The sequence below is a fragment of the Micromys minutus genome (assembly GCF_963924665.1).
Source record: "Micromys minutus genome assembly, chromosome: 22".
Lineage (NCBI taxonomy): Eukaryota > Metazoa > Chordata > Mammalia > Rodentia > Muridae > Micromys > Micromys minutus.
This window is the reverse complement of record NC_137957.1, coordinates 25,840,945-25,865,568: the sequence shown is the minus strand read 5'-3', so window position 1 is coordinate 25,865,568 and position 24,624 is coordinate 25,840,945. Positions and strand designations below refer to the sequence as shown.

Below are 24,624 nucleotides of genomic sequence, written 5' to 3'. Positions count from 1 at the left end.
GACCTTTCAAATTAGGATCAGTTTCCTCCTATTATCTAACCACTTTCCAACTGAGTGAAGTTGTTGCCCTGTTTGACAGATGAAGAAACTGGGGCTCTAGAAGAGACTGCCAGTTTGTCAGGTACTATGAGTGATGAAAAGTTGAATTTCATGATCAAAGTTCTTAAACTTAAAACTCTTAACAATAAGTATAGTGGAATACTTTGTTCAGCATGTCTCTAAAGATCTGTTGAATACATAGATGGTCAATCATCTCTGACTTTTCAATTCCTGATGAGTATCTGCTGCCTTCTCCTTCTTGACGTCATTAGAAGAACATAGCATTGGCCATGGACCAAATACTCTGCAACCCAGTGGGTCTACCGAGAGTCTCTCGGTCGCAATGATGGTTTAGCTGTCACAGGGAAGGACAGCATCGTTATCCCAGCACTTTGCCCCCTCATCTCTCTTATGCCTAGTGGAGGTTTCTCCGCGTTTCTTCATGATTCGATAAGGACATAAGGCTTGGTGAAAAATTAGTGAAAGTAGGGCTAAAGGGTTCGCAGTCGGTCTTTGAAGGCTTTGGGAACTGAAAGGTGATCAGCTGGGTCTGAAATCAGGCCTTTAACATTATCTACCTGTAATTTGGAGGATGCAGAGGGGGAAAAAAAGAACCCCCATGTTAAGATGTAGTAAATGGTACCAAACATCCTTTCATACATACTAATTAATCAATAAATAACACCTCTGAGTGCAAGTTTCTTCTAGATGAACACGAGAGGGTCCCAGATAAATATTGTTCGTTGACAGAAACTTGTTTTTTTTTTTTTTTTTTTTTTAAACATTTTAAGGAAGTTTGCTTGTAAAGGCAAGTTATTTTCCTAGGAAATGTACCCAGCTCCTAAATGAACACTTTATAGAACCCCGGCCCTCGGTCAGTTACCTTGTACTGCCGAGAGTGGACGTTCTAAACAAAAAGCTTCAACAGAAATTAACAGCGACTACAGTGATATAGCAACATCCCCCATAGCTAGTGGCATTTCCTCCGGAAAGGGGATGTGGAAAGGGGGGTTGAAAATGTTCTTAATCTGAAAAGAATTCTGTCACCACCTCTCTACTCCTGTCTCTCCTGTTTCTGCGTCCTCTTCCTCTGTGTTCATTTTGTCCATTATGCTTGGGTGGAAAGTTGAAAGACACCAAACCTGCTACACCCAGCCAGTGCTCCTGATGGGTGGGCGAGCAAAGTTCTAGGGCTGAGCGTTCCTTTCTCAGCTCCTGGCCAGGCAGGCGCTCGCGGGTACCTGCCCTGCCTGGCGCCGCACTGAAGATTCGCCGCGTCTGAACAGTTGAATCTCCATCTGGCTACCAACCCACCCAAGCTTTCTTCTCCTCCATCACCACCTTCCTGCCTCCCCCTCCTCCCCCTCCTTTCCGTCTTCCCTCTCCACCCCCGCCCCCAATCTCCTCCTCTTTTTCTCACTACAAGCGGTTGCTGATGCTGAAGCCGAGCGTCACTTCGGCTCCCACGGCAGACATGGCGACATTGACAGTGGTCCAGCCGCTTACTCTGGACAGAGGTAAGGGAGCGGCTGGTCCGTCAGGCCACACAGTCCGCACCATTTCGCCCTCCACCCTGCCCAGTCCCACAGGGAAGGCAGGATGCGCTGGGGCAGGGGCAGCTGGGGGAGAAAGATCAGCTCAGGAGGGTTTCGCGCCCGGAACAGGACACTTTCTTCCCCTCTCTCCTCGCCTGGTGTCCGCCGCCCCTTCTTGCTGCGCTCGCCCGGGCGTGGGTGCTTGCCAGGGCTCGGATGCTTCAGCTGCCAGTCTCAGTTCCTCTCCGGGTCGCCTCCGGGCCCCGGCTTTGTTGGAGAGGATGAGCAGGGACCGCTGAGCGCTGGTGACTGGAGGTTGGAGAAGGGGGCAGAGAAAGCTCTTCCAGCTAATGCTGCTAAGGGAGCAGTGGGGAAGCCAACTGCCAACTGCCAACTGCCGGCGCGGGGACCCGGAGGGAGGAAGTTTGTCCCTGCGCTGGAAACGAGGGGTCTATGAAGCTGCGGTGGCTGGAAGATCGCCCCGGGGCGGCAGGGCGCTTGGCTGGATAGCTGGGTGCGAAGCCTCGGGGCTGCCAAGCCAGGGCGCTGCCCTCGGGCGAAAGGGCAGAGCATAGCCCGGGCAACCTTCACCAGCTCGGGGACACTGCATCCCGGAGCCGAGCCGGCTTGGCTCCTGCTTCCCGTCCGGAGCTGCGGCTCAGGTCGCAGTACTCCCTCAACCTGCAGTTTTCAGGGCGATAGCAACTCCTTGTCTCCTGCCCCAGCAAACCTTGTTCTTCACTAGCCAAGTGCACCTTAGTGCCTGGGCTGCAGAAGGCGCGGAGACAAAGCGCAGGCTGGGTAACTGTTTAACTTCTAGCCTGTGTGACCTGTGCGTCCTACTCTTGGGGTGAATGAGAAACAGCGTTTGCTCAAACCTACCCAAACCTGGTTTCTCCTCTAGGACTGGGCCCTGCCCAGTGCACCGGAGTAGTACCTCGCTGTGGATGGGAGTTTCCTTTCTGCCTCACCAGGTCCAGTTACTAGGGCGCCAGAGTCCCAGCTCTGCAGAGAGAGGGCACCTCTAGCTCTGGGTCTGCAGCGGCGGGGCTTAGGACCCGGTGCAGCCATTTGAAAATGCTTTGCTCAGAAGAAAATGATTTAGTCCTTGTCCCTCTAAAATTTCTCTTTCTGGGGGATTAAACTGGCGGGCCCAGGGAGGCAAAAAGAACATCCTACAGCGAGCGCAGTGGCAATGCTGGTAAACTGTGTTTGAGGTTCTTAATTTGGAGAGATCTCTGGTGACTTTAACTCAATCTGTTGGTGCCAGAACGGATATTATGCGGTGCCCATAGCAACCTTACTTAGGGTAAGAGTTGAGAAAGAATTGATTTTTATGTTGGGAAATGTTCGTTTACAAGCTTGCAAATTAATAATGGCAAAGAGCTTAGAAGTCCGTCATATAATCTATGATTTTAGTCCCAATATCATCTGTACTAAGCAGGATAAATCCATTGCTGGTAAGAGCCAAGCAGATGGCAGGCTATTAAAAACGATGGTTTCCCCAAGTATTTCTGTTTTAATGTGATGAGCTCTTCCATTGTCCCATTACTGAATTACAGTCATTAAACATCCCAAGTTCTAACTATGTAAGAGGTAAATACTCCAACATTTACACCCCACCACCACTACTAGTGATATAACTAGTCCACTGTGGGGAGGTTTATCTTAGCCCTTGGATGCCCCAGTAGTTGTCCAGAGAAGACCAAGACTTAAAGTGTTCTTGTTTATATTCAGATGGTACCTGTCCTTCTGTGATTAGAGCCATAGAGTAACTCAGGAAGCAAAGCTGGGTTATCTATGTGAACATCTGAATTATTGAAGCACACTAGCTTTAACTGTTTGGTGTGTAAGAAGTTGTCTTCCCTTTACTTCACTGTGGTAGTAACTTAATATGATTAGTTAAGTAATTTTATTAGGTTGGTGAAATATGGGATTCTAAACGTTGTCCTGGTTTGTTGGGCATTGGGAATTTGGGTAAGCTATTGGGAAGATGTACAGTGCACCCAAAGCTTCTGGAGTGCCAACTGCTACATAGGCTGAGTGGCGGTGACCCATGTTATATATACAAAGGCTTTTGGGCCCATCAAAGCCTTTATAACCCTTCTTTATTTCATGTCTCCAAACTGATAAATCTCCTTGAGGGATGAAGCCATTTCTTAACCCATCTCCAAATTCCTCATTGTCCCTGATATGTGATGGAATATAAATTTCTGTAGAGACAGTGAACTAATGTCTGGAGTAAATCAAGAACTGTTAATTATACAGCTGTCATACGAACCAGAGTGCAATTCATGGGGTGATGGCATTGCCTTGTTAGAAAAGAACACCAAAGGCAGTGGTTATGAACCTTTCCAAGATTGATTTGGTAGTTTTTTTTACCAGTCTCAGCTGCTTACCTCTTCTTTTTTTTTTTTTTTTTTTGAGTGGGGGTTGTTTCTGTTTCTTGAGACTGTGTTTCTCAGTGTTGTTCTGGCTGTCCTGGATCTTGCTTTGTTGACCGGCTGTCCTTGAACTGTGAGATCTGCCTGCCTTTCCCTCCTGAGTGCTGGAATTAAAGGCGTGTGCCACCAGGCCCTAAGTCAGATTATAACTGGCTGGCAACTGGGAAGAAGGAAATGGGACTCGTGTCAGGCACTACTAAGTGCATCTTACCAAATCAGAAAAGGTATGGTTAAGACTCACGGTTCTTTTCTAGTAATTAACTTACAGAAGAAACATTATTAGGTATTTTTAAAGCTATGCTACCTCTACGTGGGAGATTTGATTCTCAGTTGGTGTCCTTTGGAGTCGAGGAGGAAGTAGAGCCCATTTGGACAGTATAACACCTGGAGTGGGATCAATACGGTCAGCATAATAATTGTAGGAATACACAGAATCCCACATGCATGCCTTAGAGTGTATCAGTGGAACTCCAGAAGCTTGCATTGACCCAAAGTCTCCAGTAGGTGGCCACAGGATGAGACAATGTGATCTAAGTTGGAGCACCTGAATTTCAGACTGTTAAAGCTGTGCAGCTTTCCAGTTATCAAACCCAATTTCCCAATGCCCAAGCTTTTAAGGAAACAAGTCAAAGCTACAGAGCTGAAATTAAGACTTACTTGTCTCAAATTCCAATGGGATAGATCACTGAAAATAAGACTCTTAGATAAAAGTCACACCCATCTTGGTGTTCTGTCTGGGAAATAGGACTTTAAGATCCAGGATGGCTCAGGGGAATAAAGAGGGTGACCCGGGGCTTTCTGTTTTCTAACTGTTTATCATGACATTGGACTAGCCAGCATTGCAGACCTCAGTCTAGCCATGGATAAAGCAGAATCCTATTTACTGTTTCTTAATATTCATTTACTTACTGAGAACCTCATATAAATTACACTTTCTTTTGAGACCAATGGATATTGTGAAACTAGAGAACTTACAATTATGGTTTCTGTCACAAGAAATATCGAGTAGAAAAAGTCTGTTGTTCTTATTTGTTTGTTTGTTTGTTTTGACATATAAACAAGTCATTCGTCCATTCAATATACATTTATAACTTGTTGCTTAATAAATACTATGCCACCAATTTTCAACCTGTGGGCTGTGACCCAAAGAACTCTTACACAAGTGTTATGTATCAGGGATCCTGCATTTCAGATGTTTGCATGATGAGTCATAAGAGTAGCAAAAGTACAGATATGAAGTAACAGTAAAAATAATCTTATGATTTGGGGGGATTATCGTAGCATGAAGAATTGCTCTGAAGGGCCACAGCATTAGGAAAGTTAAGAACCACTGAGCTACAGAAACACAAGAAGAAAGGTTGCCTATTTCTATGAATCTGAAGCATCTACTAGGGAAGACAAATGGTAAGGGACTGGTTGACTGAAACGTATTGAGTGTCTGCCTCATTCCAAACACTTCTCTACGCAAGGTGATCATGCCAGTAAGCAAATAGAGCAACACTGGTGAAATCTAATGGTGTCCCCATGCTTATGAGACAGGTGAAATCTAATGGTGTCCCCATGCTTATGAGACAGGTGAAATCTAATGGTGTCCCCATGCTTATGAGAGAGGCTGCCAGAGTAAAACTAAAGCTGGAACAAATGACAAATGCCGTAGATACATTAGTCGATGAAAGTCCCCTTGAGACTGTGACATTTTCAAGGAGCACCGAATAAAGGGAGGAAACAAATTATTGATATTTGGGGGCTAAAGAGGCTCAGGATGAAGAATTGCCAGCCTCCTGGCACATCACAGCAGCTCCTGTTGAAAAGCAAGTGAAAGGGGAGCCTTAGAAGAGGGATATCTGAAGTTGGTGGCCAGGGGCCAGATGATGTGACTCATAACAATGATGTTAGATTATATGAGACTGTGGGATGCTGGGAAGCGAGTGATTAGAGAAGAGACTAGGTGGGTGAGAGCTACTTGGTTAATGTGGCTCAAGGAAGGTTCACTGAGAAAGGGAATTTTACAGTTGGTCTTCATCTACTAGTACAGTCCCGAGGAAAAGCAATCATACTGAAGTAAGTATGTGTAACCGCAGTTCCAGATTTACTACTTGGTTATCATCTGGTTAGAAAACAGCCAAAAAGATTAAGACAGCCAACAAACTAATTATACCATAAGGATGTATCTTATTTGCACTCAGCCAATGCACAGAAACTGCTGACCTCTGTCATTAACTTAGGGAAAAGCTGGAGGAGGCTGACCCTATAGGAGGGCCAGCAGTCTCAATTAACCAGAACCACCAAAATCTCTCAGACACTGGATCACCAAGCAGGCAGCATACACCATCTGATATGTGGCCCCCAACACATATACAGCAGAGGACTTCTGGGTCTGGTTTCAGTCAGAGAAGATTCATCTAACCCTCAAGAGACTGGAGGCCCCAGGGAGTCATGAGGACTTGTAGGGTGGTGGGTGGGGACATCCCCTTGGAGACAGGGAGCGGGTGCGGGGAGGAGGTTTGGGATGTGGAACAATAGGAGGGTGGACCAAAAGGGGAATAAAATCTGGAGTTAAAAAAAAAAAAAAAGAAAAAGATTAAAAAGAAAAAAACATGTGGTTGTATGGGCCAAGGAAATGTACAGACCTGCTTGACAACAGGGTTCATTGCCAGGCTAAGGTATCATACATAATCATTTCATTTTCAAAGATACACTAAGCACTGTAATCTTCACAGAGCTGTATGTAAATCTACATCTTGAATCCAGGTGGTCTTCCTATGAAATGGATAGTTATCAGGATAGACAGCAGTACCTAGAATTTAGCCCTGTGGCACAGGAAGAGTCTGAGGAGAGGGGTGTGAAATGTACCTCTCCCCAGCTTTAAAATGTTCTCAGACTCTCTGCTCATTTCCAAAGACTGCCTTGTCCAGATTTTAATCTCTAAAACTAAGGATGACCTTCAGCTAAAGTCAGGGCAACCAAGCAAAGTGCAGCTTCTGATACAAAGTCCCGCCATCTTTATAAACAACAGACATGTTTCACTGTACTAAAGTCCTTCTGGGGACTTCCTAAGGGTACAGTGGCTTCAAATCTCCTTCAAGTCCAATTTCAAGGTCAGAAAAGAAAATATGATAAAAAAAACCCTTAGATTTCCACCCTTGCTTTTCAATTCCCCCCTTAAATTGAAAACAAATTTCTTTAAAAAACAAAACCGTTACCTATAATGTGAGAACACAAAAACCTGTTGTGGAAAAGATGAGTAACTAATTTTTACTATAGAGCCAGAGAGATAACTCAGATAAAGCGTAAGTACTGACCCCAGGAACCAAAGTTGGTTCCCTACACCCATTTCCAATCCAGAAGACACAATGCCTCTGGCTTTATCTGGCACAGCACTTCCTCATGTGGACATATCTCCACACATTAAACAAATACATATGTGCACAATTAAAAGTAAAAGGAATATCGTAAATACACTTCTAGGAGCCGAGTAACATTAGACGATTTAAAGTCCTTTGGTGGTTGGCGACATAATCAATAGCTGACAATCTGTTTGAGTACGTACACCAGGTAAAGTGTAGCCATTATTGTTTTCCTTTTCTGTGACTCCACTTGGGTTTGGATAAGTTGCAAAGATACAGATGGATGCTGTTATTTCTTTGACTTCTCTCAGTCATAATTTAAATTATTAATTAAACTAGTCTTAAGTGTATTTCCTCATTTTAACAGATCAAACTTTTGTCCTTTAAAGTTTCTACTGGGAAACCAAGAAGGTTTTATATAGTGGATCTCAATATTATGGAGGTGGGAGCAGTGTCATGAGGACAAACCTGATGTCAGTCAGCATCCCATATTCTTCATGGCAGTTATGATGCACTAACACATTCTCGTCCTTTCTCCCTTTTCAAGGCACACACAGCCCGTTACTTTATGGGTCTTTCTATTCCCACTCTGGGCAGCCTATAGCTTTCCTAATCAAACTACATTCACTAGTTTTTATATGAAATCTGTATTTATCCATTCTCAGGCACCTCAGCTTTCAGTTTTTTGTTCTTATTCAGAAGGATTTTTATAACAGAAAAATAATGACTATAATTTTAACTACTGTTTCGATGTTGCATGCCTGATTATCTTGACAGAGAGACAAAAAGACCAGGGGGTGGATGTTATATCCCATCCTAAGGCTTCACCAGCAGCTGCATGATAGGCTTTAAGCTCATGAACATTATGTTTGCTCACTTTCAGAAATTCTTTTCTGGAGGCACCAATAAACCTTTTACAAACTACTTTTGTTGAATGTCTGTCTACTTTGTTGAGGTCCTGCCATTCATGATATTGATGTTTTTGTTTTGTTAGTGCATTTTTTAAGGATCACTGTAAGCTCCTAGCTATGTATTAGGGGCTAAAGAATATTTATTGAGTAATGCCAACTGAAAATAATTCACAAGCAATGGCAACCTTAAATTGCCACTTTGCTAGTGTTTGTCTGTCTGTCTGTGTCTGTGTGGCCCCCACCACGTGACTGGAAATAATAAGTCACTGCTGTTGATAGTCAGAGCTTCATCTCCACTTCCTGCATGGACCCTACTGTTTTAATTAGTGACTGAACCAAATATTTAGTCCCATAATCAGACCATGAGGCATTAATAAGTTTTATTTCTTTAAAGATTAATGTATGTGTGTGCGCTTTGTTTTTCTCCCTGTGCAAGGGTGCCAGATCCTCTGGAACAGGAGTTACAGATGGTTGTAAGCTAAGATGTGGGTTCTGGGGATTGAACTTGGGTCCTCTGGAAGAGCAGCCACTGCTCTTAGCCGCTGAGCATCTCTGCAGCTCCATGAAGAGTTTTGTAGTGTTGTGGAGCTGCAGAATCACATGCCCCAGTCTGGTACACATAAATAAGCTACTCAGTATTTTATTTTTTATAATCACCAATTAATGAATGATAGAGCACAGTAAACAGATCAAGATCGATGCATTCTGAAAGCATTCACTGTTGTCAGAATGCCTTCAAAAGCTATAATGATCCCACCAATTCATTACCCCAAATCAACCGTAGCATGAAGTTCTTGAGATTGTGTCTTAGTAAGTAATGTGCTCGCTGTACTTGCCTACTGGAAGCAAATATTCCCCAAACCACTTAAAAGCAATGTAGGCCTGAGATTTCTCTTGAAGTTGTACTCAGACACCTGTCTGTGCTGCACAGAAAGCACAGAGCTCCTACTTTAAACCAATCAGCACGTCTGGAAACACTGGAGCTCTTTCAAGTCCACCTAGTTCTGCTCTTTTTTTGTTTACTTGATCAGTGTTTTCATGGTAACGTTAATCCTTCATAAGGTCTTCTAGCAAAGACTTGCCATTATCAAAAAAAGGATAGATTAATGGAAGTTACAGAATGTTCCTGAGTTTTAGACCTTCAGGTTAAATGGGGGAAGAAGTGATCATTGCTGGGTCTGTTGAGCGGCCATGGAATACTGGATGGTGTGGCCAGGGCACTACTGAAAGTGTTTGCTGAGGAAAATTAGACGAAGGTAGGTCGAACAGAGAGCCTGATTTTGAGAAAATCCATATGTCTCAAAGAATGACAGACTGAATTGTTTGATGCTGTCTTCTAGCAGAACATAAGTCATCTTATTAAAATCATAAAATATTGACCCTTAGAAAAGAAAGTGAGAGTTCTGTAGCAGACACATGGGTCAGGGAGAATGGGTAGGTTGAATTTCATAAGCACAGCACAGCTGTGTTTGACACTCAGGATGCTATTAACTGTGCAAGAGGTCTTGTTGAAAACATGGAGCAACATGAAGTGGGCTTCTAGTCACTGAATGCTGCTCTGTGAATGAATGCTACTCAGTCCCCTGAATCATTACTGAGATTCCAGCTGGGTGCCATGAATAATATTTTAATTAAACTTATTGGTGACATACTGCTTGGGAAAATAAGAAATAGTCATGCCAACAATATGAGTATTCTAAGGTTGTATGTAGCTAAAAAGGCAGGTTACAATGAAACATAAAATTCAGGGCAGGAGAACATGTAGCTCTCATTCATTACCTGGAATCAAGTTAGCATGTGATTAGATTCACATCGATGGCATTGGTATATGACTGGCACAATCTTATTTAAGAGTGGTTAATTTGGAAAATATTGATCCATTTATTTAATAAAGTCAAAACAAGCTGTGATTAAATCTTCAAACTATTAAAAATCAATTCCTTTAAAACAAAAGGTAAAACACGTACCAATAGTGCTACTACTCCATAATCTATGGGGAATTGTTTTACAAATACTAAAAATGTTCACACTTAGGAATCATTGTATATTGGTGATTCATGATGTTAGTGATGTTGTAAATCACAAGAAAAACTATCTCATCTCAGAAAAGTAACTCAATTGAGATGTAATGCTCAGTAACAGAACTAACATTTCGCAAAGTAGATAGTAAAGTATCTATAATTCTCAAGGCCTGCTTCAAAGCCTCTCCCCCACCCCCACATCATTGTGTTAACTAGAAGAAACATGAGGTAAATACCTAGATCCCCATTTGGGAGGAAGTATCACCCAGCTTCGAACCATTGAGTTCCTAGAAAGTAGGGTGATTCAATGTTAGAAACCAAACCCTCCAGAGCTCCCCAGGGACTAAAACACCAACCAGTGAGCACACATGAAGAGAGCCATGGCCCCAGGTGCATATGGAGCAGAGGGTAGCATTGTCTGGCATCAGTGGAAGGAAAGGCCTTTGGTCCAGTGAAGGCTCCTGTTTCTGGTGTAGGGGAATGCAGAGGCACTGAGGTGGAGAGGGTGTTTGGGAGATGGAGCACCTTCATGGAGACAAAAGGACAGGAGGGGGAATGGGAGTGGGGGGAGGGGATAACATTTGAAATGTAAATATAGAGAACATCCAATAAAATTTTTTTAAAAAAGAAACTATTTTACTGCAATGCTTTACATGTGTGATAAAAATCTAAGCTTAATATGTGGTTTCAACACAGATTTTAGTGACCTATAGAAAGGTTTTTCTTCTACATGATATGGATTAGCTCTTAGAAGTAATGTTGAATGTTATATTTAATCTCTCAAAATGAAACTCTATAAGCTCTAGAACAATATGGGGAAAAAGACTTAACCAATGATACAAGATAAATAAATGTAGGCAAAAAAACAAAACAAAAAACAAACAAACAAACACTGAGCTGTCAAAATGGCCTGTTTTCAGAGTGTTTGATTGTCAATTGGAAAGCTATTAGAAGACATAATTGAATTTCCCAGAGATCATCATTAATGCCACAAATCAGTGCTCACATATCCAAATAGTACTTAAAGTAGTAATCTCGCATTCAGGTAACAAGTTTGAAAAGTCCAATTACAACATACAATAAAAAGGGCAGGAATAAGTGATGATACGTTTTGATTGCCCACTATGTGACATACCTGCTACATATTTGACAATGGGGGATACGGAAGATAAAAAGAGGGACAACGTTTCTCTCAGTGATGTGCATGCTTTGCGGTTAGGGTAGAAAGACAAAACATTTAAATAGGTGAGAAAACAGTGGGACGGTGCAGAACACGGTGTACAGAGAACAGGACAGAGGGAAGCAGGAGGGAAAGACACTCACAGTGAGTTCTGGAAGGCTACTTGACATCAGAGCAGAAATATGCATCATGCAAAGAGGAATATGTGAGCGCAAAGTTATCATTTAGATGAGTAAACGCAAGGGAAAGGAGAAGTTAGGGCACAGTAAAGGAGAACAGACCAGAAAGGGTGTAGAACTAGAGCGGCCCATAGCAATACCTGCTGTAAGGATGCAAGGAGTGATGGAAAGCCAACGCCATGGAGACTGTAAATGGGCAGTGAAATACTATTTTCCTTCAATCCTGTTGTTTTCCTCATCATTTCAAGAGTACTATCCAACTTAGGAAGTAACATGATGCTTAAAGCCATGCTGGTCAGAGATGTCCTGCCTATGTTTAATTGCTAGCTTTTCTGCTTTCTGCAACATCCACAGAAGTTTCTTAACTGTTTTGAGTTTCAGTTTCCTCATCTTTAAAGTGCAGATTGTAACACTAACATAAGATCAAAGATGTATATTTGTTGATTTTTCATATTCTATTATATGTATAATACTCAGACTAGGTCTGACACTTGGAAATCACGAAATGGCCGTCATCACTTCTTCCCTGAGCAGTGGATGTAATATGGTCCCATATTACGATCCCATCCATCTAGGATGAAGAATGTGTCCTTTATCATGTTACAGGAAGAGGCTGGAACCACAGTTATGTTAGGGATTCAAAAGTTGCAGAAAGTTGATGGAGATGCTTAGAGATCCAAACAAACTGTTTTCTGAATGTGCAACTTGGTGTGTAAATACATGGTCCCTACGTTGATCATTTCTTGACAGGTTCTCAGTGATTCTGATAATTGGATAAAGTCACTTATAAAAGTTGGGTAAAATTGTTTTTCATAGCTATTTATGTGAGTGTGATGTGATATGATGTGTGTGTGTGTTTGTGTGTGTGTGTGTGTGTGTGTGTGTAGTTGAGCACACACATATGCCATGGTGCTGGTCAGAAGACAAGCCTGGGTGTCAATCTTAGCCTTCTGCCTAGTTTGAGACAGTCTCCTTCCTTTCTGGCTGCTGTTGTTCCCTCATCTGTGTTCCAGGTTCCTTGGTTCCTAAGGGACTCTTCTGTCTCTGACTTCCATTTCACCATAGGAGCATTGTACATAGAAGATTTTAATATTTACCACTGTATGCTTGATGGTATCATAGTAATACAAATCCAAGTTCCCTAATATTTGCTGAATGAATTATTGTTTTGGCCTGCATAGTTTTGAGGTAGTACAAACAATCAGGAAAATGAGGAGACGTGGTAGATTTTTATTAAAGAGAAATAATCCCATATTGGGGTCCTTCAAAATTAGAATCGATCAAAATTAGAATTCTAAAACCATTGAGCATTTTGTTTTGTGCACATTGCACAGGGAAAAGATGATTAACAAATTTCAATTATTTTTCAAGACAGACTTATATATTCAAAAATTGCTTTGAATGTGTGCTCAGTGGTATTTTCCTAAATAAAAGTTAACCATATACAGATATTAAAAAAGGAAATATAATAGTTCAGAAGCAAATTTAAAGAGTAATTTTGGCTTCCCTTATTTTAGAGCTATTTAGTTTTAAAGCATAGTATGATTTCAGAAGCAAATGGTAGATCGTGGAAGGAGGTATGGATTCAGGTATGATCCCAGTTCGGGTGTCTCTCTTTTTAGTATCAGCCACATTCCTTTACCTCACTGTGTTCACTGTTTATGAACAGCCAGTTAAGTTTTGTTAACTTGACACAGGCCAGAGTTGCCTGGAAAAAGGATATCTCGGTTGAGAAATTGTTGTCTAGATTGGGCTGTGAACCTGTCATGGGGCATTTTCTTAATTCTTGACAATTGGTGGGGGAAGGTCCAGACCACATACAGACAGTGTGGCCTCTAGGTTTGTGATCCTGAATTGTATCATTAGAAATAAAAGTGAGCAAACCATGAAGAGCAAGTCAATGTTCCTCCATGGTCTCTGCTTCAGTTCCTGCCTCCAGGTTCCTTCCTTTAATGAATGTACTGTAAGCTGTATGTTAAGCTTTGGTCACTTGCTATATATTGTAATGCCAAGTGAGAGTCCCCAAAACCTGGTTGCCCCAAAGAACCTGAGAGAGTCCAAGTTGGCAGGTAGTCCCAAGTGACAGACACTATGTGACCTTGGCCCCAAGTTATTTCTGATTGGTGAATAAAAATACCTAGAGCCTGTCGCTGGGCAGAATTGAGGAAAGCAGGGATTAGTGTTCCTGGGAGGAATAGAATGGGGAGAAAGGAGAAAGATGCCAAGAGTTAGGAATCAAGAAAGCATGGCTCTAATGGCTGGCCAGTTAGAGTTAAGAGCAGTCAGGATGAAACATAGATTATTGATAGGAAATAAGTTTTAATAGCATAGAGGGTACATATCTGCCTTTAGAGTCATGATTTCTTGACTCCTAACCCATAATGTCTTTTTCCTCTCTCCCTTTTCTCTTCTTCCCCCTCTTTGGTCTCCTCTGACCCTAAGCCAGAGAACAGCCAGTCCTGACTACCTCAGTTCTGCTCAGCTATAGAGTATAGACATTTTGATTCACCAATCAGAAATAACCTGGGAGCAAAGTCACATAGCTTTACTTGGGTCTAACTGCAGACTCTCTAGTCTCTGGACAATAATGCCTTCTCCCCTACCAACAAGGCTTCTCCCCACTCCAGCCTCCTGCCAACCCCTGTACTTAGAATTATATTTCACCAGACCAACCCCAACCTTACCTCCCCAAGCACTATGTATCCTTGGACTGTTTTTTTTGGTTTTTTTTTTTTTTGTTTTGTTTTGTTTTTTTTTTTTTTGTTTTTTTTTTTTTTTTTTTGAGATCTTTTTTTTTTTCTCTGTAAAACTGACAGTAATGAGTTTCCATCTCATTAAGTTGTGACAAAGGTTAGCTGAGAAGACAAACACAACAGGTGTACAGATAGAGGAGTTCAAACATCATCCCGATAGGAAATGCTCATTACGGAGGGCTATTCCCTGCCTCTACCGTTTAGGGTCATGCTTGCCTTCCCAGTGCACTAAGGAAAAAGCACAGAGACTTCAGACTGAAATGTGCATTTGGCCTATGGCTCTGCTGTATGCACTGCACTGGGACTTGGAATGGTGCTTATGTTCTACATGTTTTATGCCCTTTCATCAAAAGTAATGACACCTACTTGGCATGGTCATACATATCTTTGGGTTCTTCTTTCCTCCACATAGTCATTCAGGAAAAAGCAGAAGGAAGCTTCTGATCTGCCAGTTGCTAAGGCAAGAGTTCATTATAGCAGTCTAGGGAGAAGAGGCACTTGGCAGCTGACATCTGAGGACATCCTTTGAGTCATAATGGCCATAGCTGGTGCACACAATCACTGATGGCAAGCCAGGCATTATTGTTAGCTCTTTATGTATTTACTGAAATATTTCAGTGTAGTTGTTATTTTTAAGAGTTGGGAACTGAGGCACAAAAAGAACTGTAGTGCAGGTGGGTTGATTCTTAACCCCTGGGTTGAATGGCTATGCTACATTGTCAAGAGCAAGTTCAGAGGTCTGTAACACGCGCTGCGGAACATGAACTTGCAAGGAAAAATAGAAGCAACAATGCTTGCAAAAGCTTCAAAGGGGAGACAGGTCAGAGAATCACAGGCGATCACAGAGCAACCAAGAGAAAAAGGGAACAGAGATTTCATCTGTACTCATGAAAATATATTTATTACACTGCTAGCGGCGATTGACTTAAATTGTGTGTTTTAAAAATGCAACATACATACTTGAAAATAGCTGGTGGTCATACTTGGTGTGCTCCTTGTTTATAATGGTTGTTCTTAGGGTGGAAAAGAATCTTCTGAGAGAATGATAGGGATATAGTAGCAATATCATGTGTCGTTTTTTTTTTTTTTTTTTTTTTCTTTTTTCCTGGGCTATGGCAATGAAGCAAGAGCTAGTGACTGTGACCTTTTACATGACCTCTCATGTTTATTGCACAGACAAAACTTTATGCTTTGGAATTTTGTCAGGTTCTCTGAAGGGTCATAGGGCCCCAGGTTCTTGTTTTCTGCAGCCATTGACTCCCAACAGGAAAAGCAAAAGGGATTGAGGGATATAACATGACCTGAATTGCATGTGTAAGAAGAAAGTTAGAGTATCTATTTTTTCCCTTCAAGAGTAGTGTGGGATGTCCTAAGTACATGAACACACTCAGCTTACCCATCCTTACTGAAATACAAGCTCTGAATACAAGGTTCAGTAAAACTTCATTGTCCCAAGTACGACATTAGAACAAGCGTGAGATATGGAAGAGGTGTTCTAAGTGAAGTTTGAAGGAAGCTGAAATGTCATCACTCCATTTCTTTTGGTTGCTTGCTCTTTCTTATTCTGTAGTGTCAACTTCCCCTAACCCTCTCTGCATACACTAGGCTGGTTTCAAACTAGTAACAGTTGGTTCCCCAGGACATAGATCACCTATTGTATGAGCTTCAGGGCCCAGGTTTTCTTTAAGCGCAATGTTTCAATTAACCATTCTAGAAGACACTTATAGATTGGCATACTTTTCTTCTGCATTACAGCATATAGTTTTCCAACAAATGGAATCTGAGTAAGTGAATAGTGGGACAGCAAGGCCAAATATTCAACACCAAGGAAAGTCGAGTTATCTTGACAGTTCAGAGGGAAATTCTACATTTCTCCAGGCTCAATGTATTTTAGTGAGTTAAGGTTGACCAACATGCTATGGATAAATGTATTCTGTGTCCACTCAGACATCGATTTCTTCTATTGCCAGACATCCAACTCTTGGTACATAGGCATACTAAAGATCGTCACCACTAACTGACTGGGGCAGGTGTGTGTGTGTGTGTGTGTGTGTGTTTGTATGTGTGTGTGTGTGTGTGTGTGTGTGTTTTACAGTGACAGACTTTTACCAACTGACCTGGGTGGTTTTTGTTCCTTAAAATGTATATGTTAATGTTCTATTCTCCCAAGTGAAAGCACTTGTGGTGGGGGGCCGCTGGAGGGAGATTGTTTGGTTTACATTATATCAGGAGGGTGGGGGCTGCCATTGCTGGATAACTGTGTCTGTAACAAAATTAAGAGCCCTCCTAGCTCTCTGTCCTTCTTCCTACTCCTCTCTCTCTTTCCTCCTTTCTTCCTTCCCTCTTTTTCTTCTTTACTTTTATCGCTCCCTCTTCTTCTGCTTCCTCCCTTCCTTATCTCCTCCACAGGGACTCAGCCTGGTGGAAACAGACACACAGAGCCCTGTTATGTAAATCAGGAGGGCCATCCCTGGGTCATATCTGTCAGAAAAAGAACCCAGGCTCTAGAAGAATAGTTCTCTGCTCCCGAAAGGACGCCCCGTGCTGGTGGATTCCTGTAGTCCGCTTTGAGCTTTGGTTCATTCAAGTGGCTACCACACTGTGCCATCAACTAGTTAGTCCATAAACTTTATAAACAACCAGCACTCATTTCTCACAGGAAATCTGGAGGCTTTCTGAAGTTCGAGGCCCCAGGAGAGTGTTCAGCTTCTACAGATGGCTTTTTCTTTTTATGTCCTTACTCAGTGGAGCACTGAAGCTCTCTGGAGCCTCTATTTTTATAACACTCCTTCTATATATGAGGGCTCTGGTTCTCATGACTTTGTATCCCAAGTCTTACAGCTAATACCCTCACACTCATGACTCCTTACAAAATATGAAGTTTGGAGGCATAGACGTAGTTCAAATCCTGGCATGGCTAGAGTTAAATAATGCTCTCTTCTTTCTGTGACAATCACCTCAATAACAGGCTTTCCTATGTAGACAGTTTAGCTATGACTAGACAATGCTACATGTGTACACATTAAATATAAACCTTGCCTTCTGGGTTTAGAAATTCCTACCATGCAGACTCTACCGGGTTGGGAAAGTTGCTTCTCTTGGGCCACTTCCTGTTATTTTCAGAGCCTTCAAAGAAAATACGCTTAAAAATTCTTCTTACGCCTTTTCCTGGGGGCTGGGAATGTAGTTCAGTTGGTGGAGCATTTGCCTGGTGGGTTCTAGGTCCTGTATTCAAGCCTCCCAGTATTGTTGAAATAAAAGAATAGGAAAGAAATAATGGCTTTACATGAATGTGTTTTGAGATGAATTCTTTTCTTCATTTTGTAAGTAGTCAAATTCTTCAGATGTAAAGTAGTTCTGCTGGATGGATTTTCTTATATGAATTGGCATTTTATTGATCTAATACAGTCCTTTTGGGGCTTACTTTGTACCCCTTTTATTGGTATCCCTGGGTTCTAGAGTTTATAGAATAAATTTATCTAAATTTTCTTAAGATGATATTATGTATATCACCTTATATCTCTATATTTTATATATTAATATATGTGTATATATTATGTATGTGTATATATATAATATATATATATATATGTATATATATACACACACACACACATATATAGTACTTCCAATCACTCCTTCCTACAAATGATAACTCTAGATCACAGATATTTGTGACTTCTAAATGCTGTCTACATTTTTAGTGGTCACAAAACTCAAGAGACTATTTCAGGACAAATTAACAAGAGTTAAGTTTTCATTTCACTGTCATTGTTTAAAGCCTTATTGGGACCCCTGCTGTGCTTCCCCAGTCACCTTGGTCTATGGCCGATTTCAGGCTAGAGCTGCCCAGTTGACTAGTTGATACAGAGATTGATAAACTCTGTGAAACTTAAACTGTTCACTGTGTGGTAGGCATCGTGATCTCTAGCCCTTGCTTTTAAGGCTCTAAGAAGACAGAGAAAACGTATTTATATTTGCTTTCAATTTAGATGTTTGTGCAGCTTTATCCTCCTGCACCTGTCCCAGAAGGTGCCCTGTCTTTCTGCCCTCTGCCTTTGTGCAGGAGCAGAGGGCAGTTGCTTGTTGCTTGACTCTTACTAGCCTCACTTAGTCTAGGCAAGGCTCTGTGTACTGGGTCTCACCCTTGGAACTTCCTTAACTTGGCTTCTGTGGCTACTCAGATACAACTCACCTTTGAACTGCAGATGGGCTCCTGATGGGTAGTTTTCTGTCCCTTCCTCCTGGCAGGAGACCTCTCAGAATTGGCAGGGGATTTGGGAAGTAGGGCAGTGTTCTGCTTTCTTCCTCCCATCTCACCCCTGGGGCCAAGAGTCTATCTCTCTCTTCTTGGTTGCTGGGCATGTTCATTGCTCATTGATTGGTAGGTAGCCTTCTACAGATACACCTTTCTCCCTCTGGGGGAAGTTGATGGGAAAGAGTCTTTGAGGCCTTGCACTTTCAGAGATGAGATGCTATAGTGTCGGCTGGCCCACCCATGTATCTCTTTCGGGTTTTATCTTTAATATGCTGAGTTTTTCTTGACTAATGATGGCCCTGGAGTCTAGTTCTTCCATACTGTGCCATGGTCTTATACTCATTTCCTATGTCCAGAAAGGGGAGAGGGGGTATTTTAGTCTGTAGGACTTTCATTTTGAAAACTTAGCCACAATTTCCCCACAAGTTGTAGCGTTAAAACATGTGCTCCTTGCTGCAAAGACAGACTGATAGAGTTTTTGATCTTCAGTGTGTGCTTCCACATCCAAGCCACTGTTTTGATGTGCAGACTATGCTGTTTCTCATATAGTATCTGTCACTAGGGGAGAAAAGAGACGCCATTCTTAAGGTCCACCTGGCCACCCCGGTTTCTGACAGTATCTCCTGCAACTGGCCTTCACCAAAAATGCTCACACGGAGAAAATTTCTATACACACGAGGTGGGCAGAGAAGACTAACAAGAGTCAGTTCGTGGGAAAACAACATACGGATGAGCCTGTGGCGCAGACAGAGGCAACAGAAGTTCGGAGCAAAGACTGCTGAAAGATGTAACGTCAGAGACACAAATATACGTATGACTAAAAATACATACCATCAGAAATAGAAGATGTAAAGTAAGTACATAACTTGAAGCAATAACAGACAAGATTGAGAAAGGGCACATGAGCACATATGTCGACACACATGTGCTCTCAAATGTGCCAACATGCATACATTCCACAGAGAGAGAACATGAATTCCAAAGGGCTTTTCTAGAAATGAGGTTAGATTTTCCATTGAAATTTTAGAAACCTCACATGGTCTATGTATGACCCTGCTGCTCAGAGCCCTCCCATAGTCTTCGTTACCAGAAACACGCACACTTAGTAAGGCTATACTCTGGTCTAATTTTTTAAATGACTTGATGTTAAACAGAAGCTACTGTGCCTTGCGTTTTGAAACAGAGTGAGTTGTAGTCAGTTTTTGCTTTTCTGAGACTGAGATCTGTTCATAACACCCCTTACATCAGAACCTTCAGTGTCCTCCCAGAATCCCCCATTCTTAATGCTACCCATCCATTTTCCTACAGCTGGGTGGGCAGCTAGCTCTTTCCACAGCATCACCTATCCGCATTTGTTAACATGGGCACTTTTAGTTATTTTCCCTTACAAACACATTCTTCTCTCTGTGAATGTGCTATTGTCCTTCTTAGAACATCTTTTCTTCAGAAAATGCCTCATCCTGATGTTCATTCCAGCTATCCTGAATTTCATTCATCTCTCTGTAGTGGTAAATATTAAAAATGGGGCAACCACTTCCAGTATAGCACCATGACACCCTACCCACAGCTACTCTCTGGCCCCGGCAGTCTCTCCACCCTGTGTTCTCTATCATATGCAAAGCTAGCTCTTCCTGTTATCCTTACTGCCTATTACAGATTAATTTGTTTCTTAAAATATTTATTAATTGATGGTATTAGTTCCTCTCCTCATTTTGTGACAGTGTACCTATCAAAAGCAGCTTAAGGAAGTCAATGTTTACTGTGGCTCCATCTTTGTGGTGGATTTATACTAATTCACAGGAGCATGAGACAGCTGGTGATAGTGTGTCTGCAACCAGCAAACAAAGAGCAATGGATGCTTCATGTCAGTTCATTTTATCTTTCTCACTCAGTCTAGGACCCCAGCCCAGGGAATACTAGCTACAGTTAGAATGGCTCTCCCAGTGTCAGGTAACATATTCAAGACAATCCCTCAGCAATGCCCAGAGACTCACCTAATTTAGATGAGCCCTTACAGGTATTCCTACAGGCTAGTTTTCTAGTTGATCCTAGATCTTGTCAAGTTGACACTCATTAATGCCTACATTTTATTCATACAGAGGTTTTGCTCTCTATTACTTCTATCACAAATGACTAGACAACCATCTGGTACACTGTGGATGTTTAATAAATATTGAATTAATAAACAAAATCTGGGTGTTATAGTAGTTCTTGTTTAACAAAAGGGTCTCTCTTTATCTCTCCCCCTGCCTCACCCATCCTTCCTTTTATTGGTAGAAAATTACAGTCTGTCTCCTTAGTATTTAGGTCTGAGGCTTATCAAAGAATTAGAACCTTCTTTCCCATGCTTTCACTGCCTCAGTTTGTACCCTCTAACACACTCTTGTAAATTCAATCACCATTCAAGAAATAATGAGATTCCACCATACTGAACTAGTTGTCCTGGAATAAAGCATTGTAGTAGTAAACGCAGTAAGGGCAGTCTTGACTTCTGACCCTGCTTCCTAGTGGGGTGAAGTGAGAGAATGACAGCAACAAGTAACATCTCGACACAGTGGGCTGAACTTCATCTCTTTATGACTTACTTGAGAGAGTGATTAGAAATGAAGTAAACCTGAGTGTAAAGGAGTTGCTTTCGAGGCCAAGGCTTGCTATTTGAAGCACTTAACATTCTTCTCTCAGATACTGATCCATGAAAGGGATTTTGGGAAAGAATTACATGACTTAACTGATGCTTCTATAAGCTCACTCTTATGTGCAGGACATAAGGTCAGGCACAGGCAGAGAAGAGACTGTGAGAACTGTGCAGGGTTAAAGATAGTGGTAATGGGACCAATGTAGTAGTAGAAAAAAAAATGTCATTGGGCAAATTCAGATTCAATTCAGAAGCCTAAGCTAGCATGATTTAAAGGAAGAGTAGATGTAGAGCATAGAAAATGAGATAGTCCCTGGAGCCTTGGGGGGTCTGGCCTGGGAATCGAAAAGAATGAAACAAAAACTTACAGACGGGAAATAATGTGGATGGGACAGGCTATAGCACTGAGCAACATACATTCTGGAAACGCCGAGACATCCATAAAATATCAAATGAAGAGTTTATCTCAGCAGATCCACACAGCATTCTGGAACCCAGAGAGACTGTCCAGAATGAAGACATAAATATGGGAATTATCAACATGCAGATGACATTTGAAACCATCTGGAAAATGAGAAGACACAAAATCTGAGAGTTTATTTCTGAGCGGTTCAAACATGTTTAAGTTGAGAAGACTGGGTGATGGGAAAACCAAAAGAAAAGAAACAGGTGTGTGTTTTAAAGAGGTGGGAAAGATCATGTGTGTAAAGTTCTAGTGGGTGAGGAATGATGACATTCAGGAATTGACCACTGATCCAGCAGTATAAAGATCACTGATGGGATTGACATTTTGTTATTTAGTTGAAACAGTATTTAGGGACTTCACTGGTGTGAGCTAACAAGAATTAGGAACATGCACACACAGATGGAAAGAGAATAAATAATTAGAATATGCCCTTTATGACGATCAGAGAACAAAGACCAGCTAGATGAAAGATAATGTTCAACCAGCCTTATATTCCTATCTGTAGTACTGACAAGAACCATATTGTGTGGAAACAGCTATGTCTGCCTTCTTGGATGTTTTGTAACTAGCATGACACATGCCCCAAAGTGCAGGCTCAGTTACATAAACTTGAAAAGAAACAAGTGTCATTTCAGTTAAAACTATTATGACAGAGAATAATTAGCTATGAGATAGTTCTCTTTATATTTTCATGTTTGTCTTTGTGTGTACATGTTTTATACACACACACACACACACACACACACATACACACACACATCTGTAATTAGTCATCAATTCTCCATCTGATCCAGTTACATAACTTCTTCACGCTGCCATTATTTTAGCAAAACATGCAATATGAAAACTTAATTCAGAAAAGATATTCAAGAAAAGTAGCTTTGTGTCAGCTGTTGAAGATTTAAAAACATAGATGAGGGAAAGGAGCATGTTTCTCTTTGGCAGAGTAGGATTTGATTCAAATCTTTGCATCATCTGGCCTGTTCATTAAAACAGCTTGCCCAGAGTTCATGGCTACATATAAAAAGTTTCTCCGTTACCACGTGATGATGCACGTGGAGCAGATTTGTACATTGTAGTGTGATGCTAAGCATGACATTCGGGGAGTTGTAGACATGGCTGAAATAAGGAAAGACATAGTGAAATGTGGGCAGACAGTAGATGTCTGTGATTAACTTTCTCTGGCAGAAATTTGGTGCTGCCTCATACTGAGCAGGGAGCCCATCAATGAGAGATTCATAGTTACTAGCTAATTTGACCATTACCTGTAAACTAAATGGTACACAGACAATCTGTGTCTTACAAAAAATTTCTCTGGGAGATTTTGTTGAAGTAACACCATTGAAAAATATATCTGTAATAAAATCAATTAGAAAATAATCGTTTTTCTTAAGTCAACAGACATGTCTTTACCGTTGATATACTCTTTAGATTTCCAGACAGGGCAACACTTCGTTTAATGAACAAAGTGCCGATTATTTTTGAATTACCAGTGACTTAGTGCACATTCCTGCAGTAGCTGAATGGCCTGGCCAGACTTCGAGAAGTTACAAGAGTCAGTCAGAAAGATGAGCTGTTAATCTGGTGTGAGACTGACTGATTCCTGGCGAAAGAAAATTGGGGCAGGAAAACGTCAAGAGGAACGTGTTGGTCCATGCAGTTGGGGAGATTAGCTTGGTACTTAGTGAGCTTCTCAATGCTTGGCATCAATTGCCAGGCTTTTCGCAGAGCAAAATTACTCAAGACTGAAATAAAAGGTTTGAAGCACACATAGCATGCGTCGATGGAAAAAAAAACAGGAATATAAAGCTTACCTTAGGGAACATGACAAGGACTAGCACTGCATTCTTTAAATACTTGCATGTAAGGACTTTGGGACTCCTGGTATCATTTGCAGGATTCAGATCAAAATCTCTTTTCAAAAATGCCAAGTAAAGAATGTTTTTCTGTTTAGGAAATCATTATGCCATGGCAGTAAACAGGAATACCTCCCCCTAAACTTGTGGCATACTTGGGGTACACACATAGTCAGTGTATAGGACAAAGGAGGACTTCTCCGTGGTTTAGCTTTCTCTTCAGTCTGGTGCTAATTATACAGCAGCCTGCTGTGTAAACACCTGAATCACAATTCTAACTCCCCATTTCCTCCTCTCCTCTCCATTCTCAGGGCTCCCTCTCTGCCCGCTCAGCTCAAAGGAACAGTTTCTCAGAGCAGGACTTGTCAGCAGCTGCAGGTGTGGGCAAGTGAAGGAAGTATAACGTGACTGGAAGGCTGGCGCGCAGTCGTCAGAAATTCAATACTTTTAAAATTCAGGGGGAAAACCAAACTGAGATTAAATAAAATGCACCACACAATGTCCTTTGCCGTGTTGAAATCCACTGCACAGTTATGCCTACACGCATCTATGTTCACAAAGCACATGTAGCAAAACATGCAGATGCATTTTCAAGGTCAGAGCGTGGAGTTTGGAAGAGAAATATGGAGCCAGACGGTAAGCTCATAGGAAAATGAAGTCGGCCAGCTTTCCCCAGATGGTCACCTTTATACTGTGTTTTGTAGCTTGTGAATTAGGCACCTGTGTTTTCTTCAGTGCACTCCCTGCCAGGTGAATCCTTGCATTTGTCATTATAATTGCAAATAAAAACAATAAATCTTGGTGCTTCTTTTTTTTCCCAAGACACACTCATGTGTTTTGTGGTTTTTGCTTGGGATGAAATTGATATTTTAGAGTTCCTTAAATGGCTGTTTACATTTTACAGTGTATTAGCTGAGTTCATGAATGCACAGATATAGTGACTAACTCTACAGTAACTGTTTCGCTTTGCCCTTTTTTAAGGACTGGCTTGAGTAACCTT

The 24,624-nt window shown here is 41.6% G+C and overlaps 1 protein-coding gene across 1 annotated transcript in view; it reads left to right on the top strand.

The window, feature by feature from the left end:
• Positions 1 to 1,474: 1,474 nt before the first annotated feature.
• The window catches only part of LIN7A (lin-7 homolog A, crumbs cell polarity complex component), a gene marked incomplete at its 5' end in the record, with an annotated part of 136,184 nt that continues 113,034 nt past the window's right edge, over positions 1,475 to 24,624 (top strand). The window contains one exon of the mRNA XM_080935977.1: positions 1,475 to 1,556. Within this exon, the coding sequence (XP_080792103.1) occupies positions 1,475 to 1,556 (82 nt within the window). The remainder of the gene's footprint in view (positions 1,557 to 24,624) is intronic.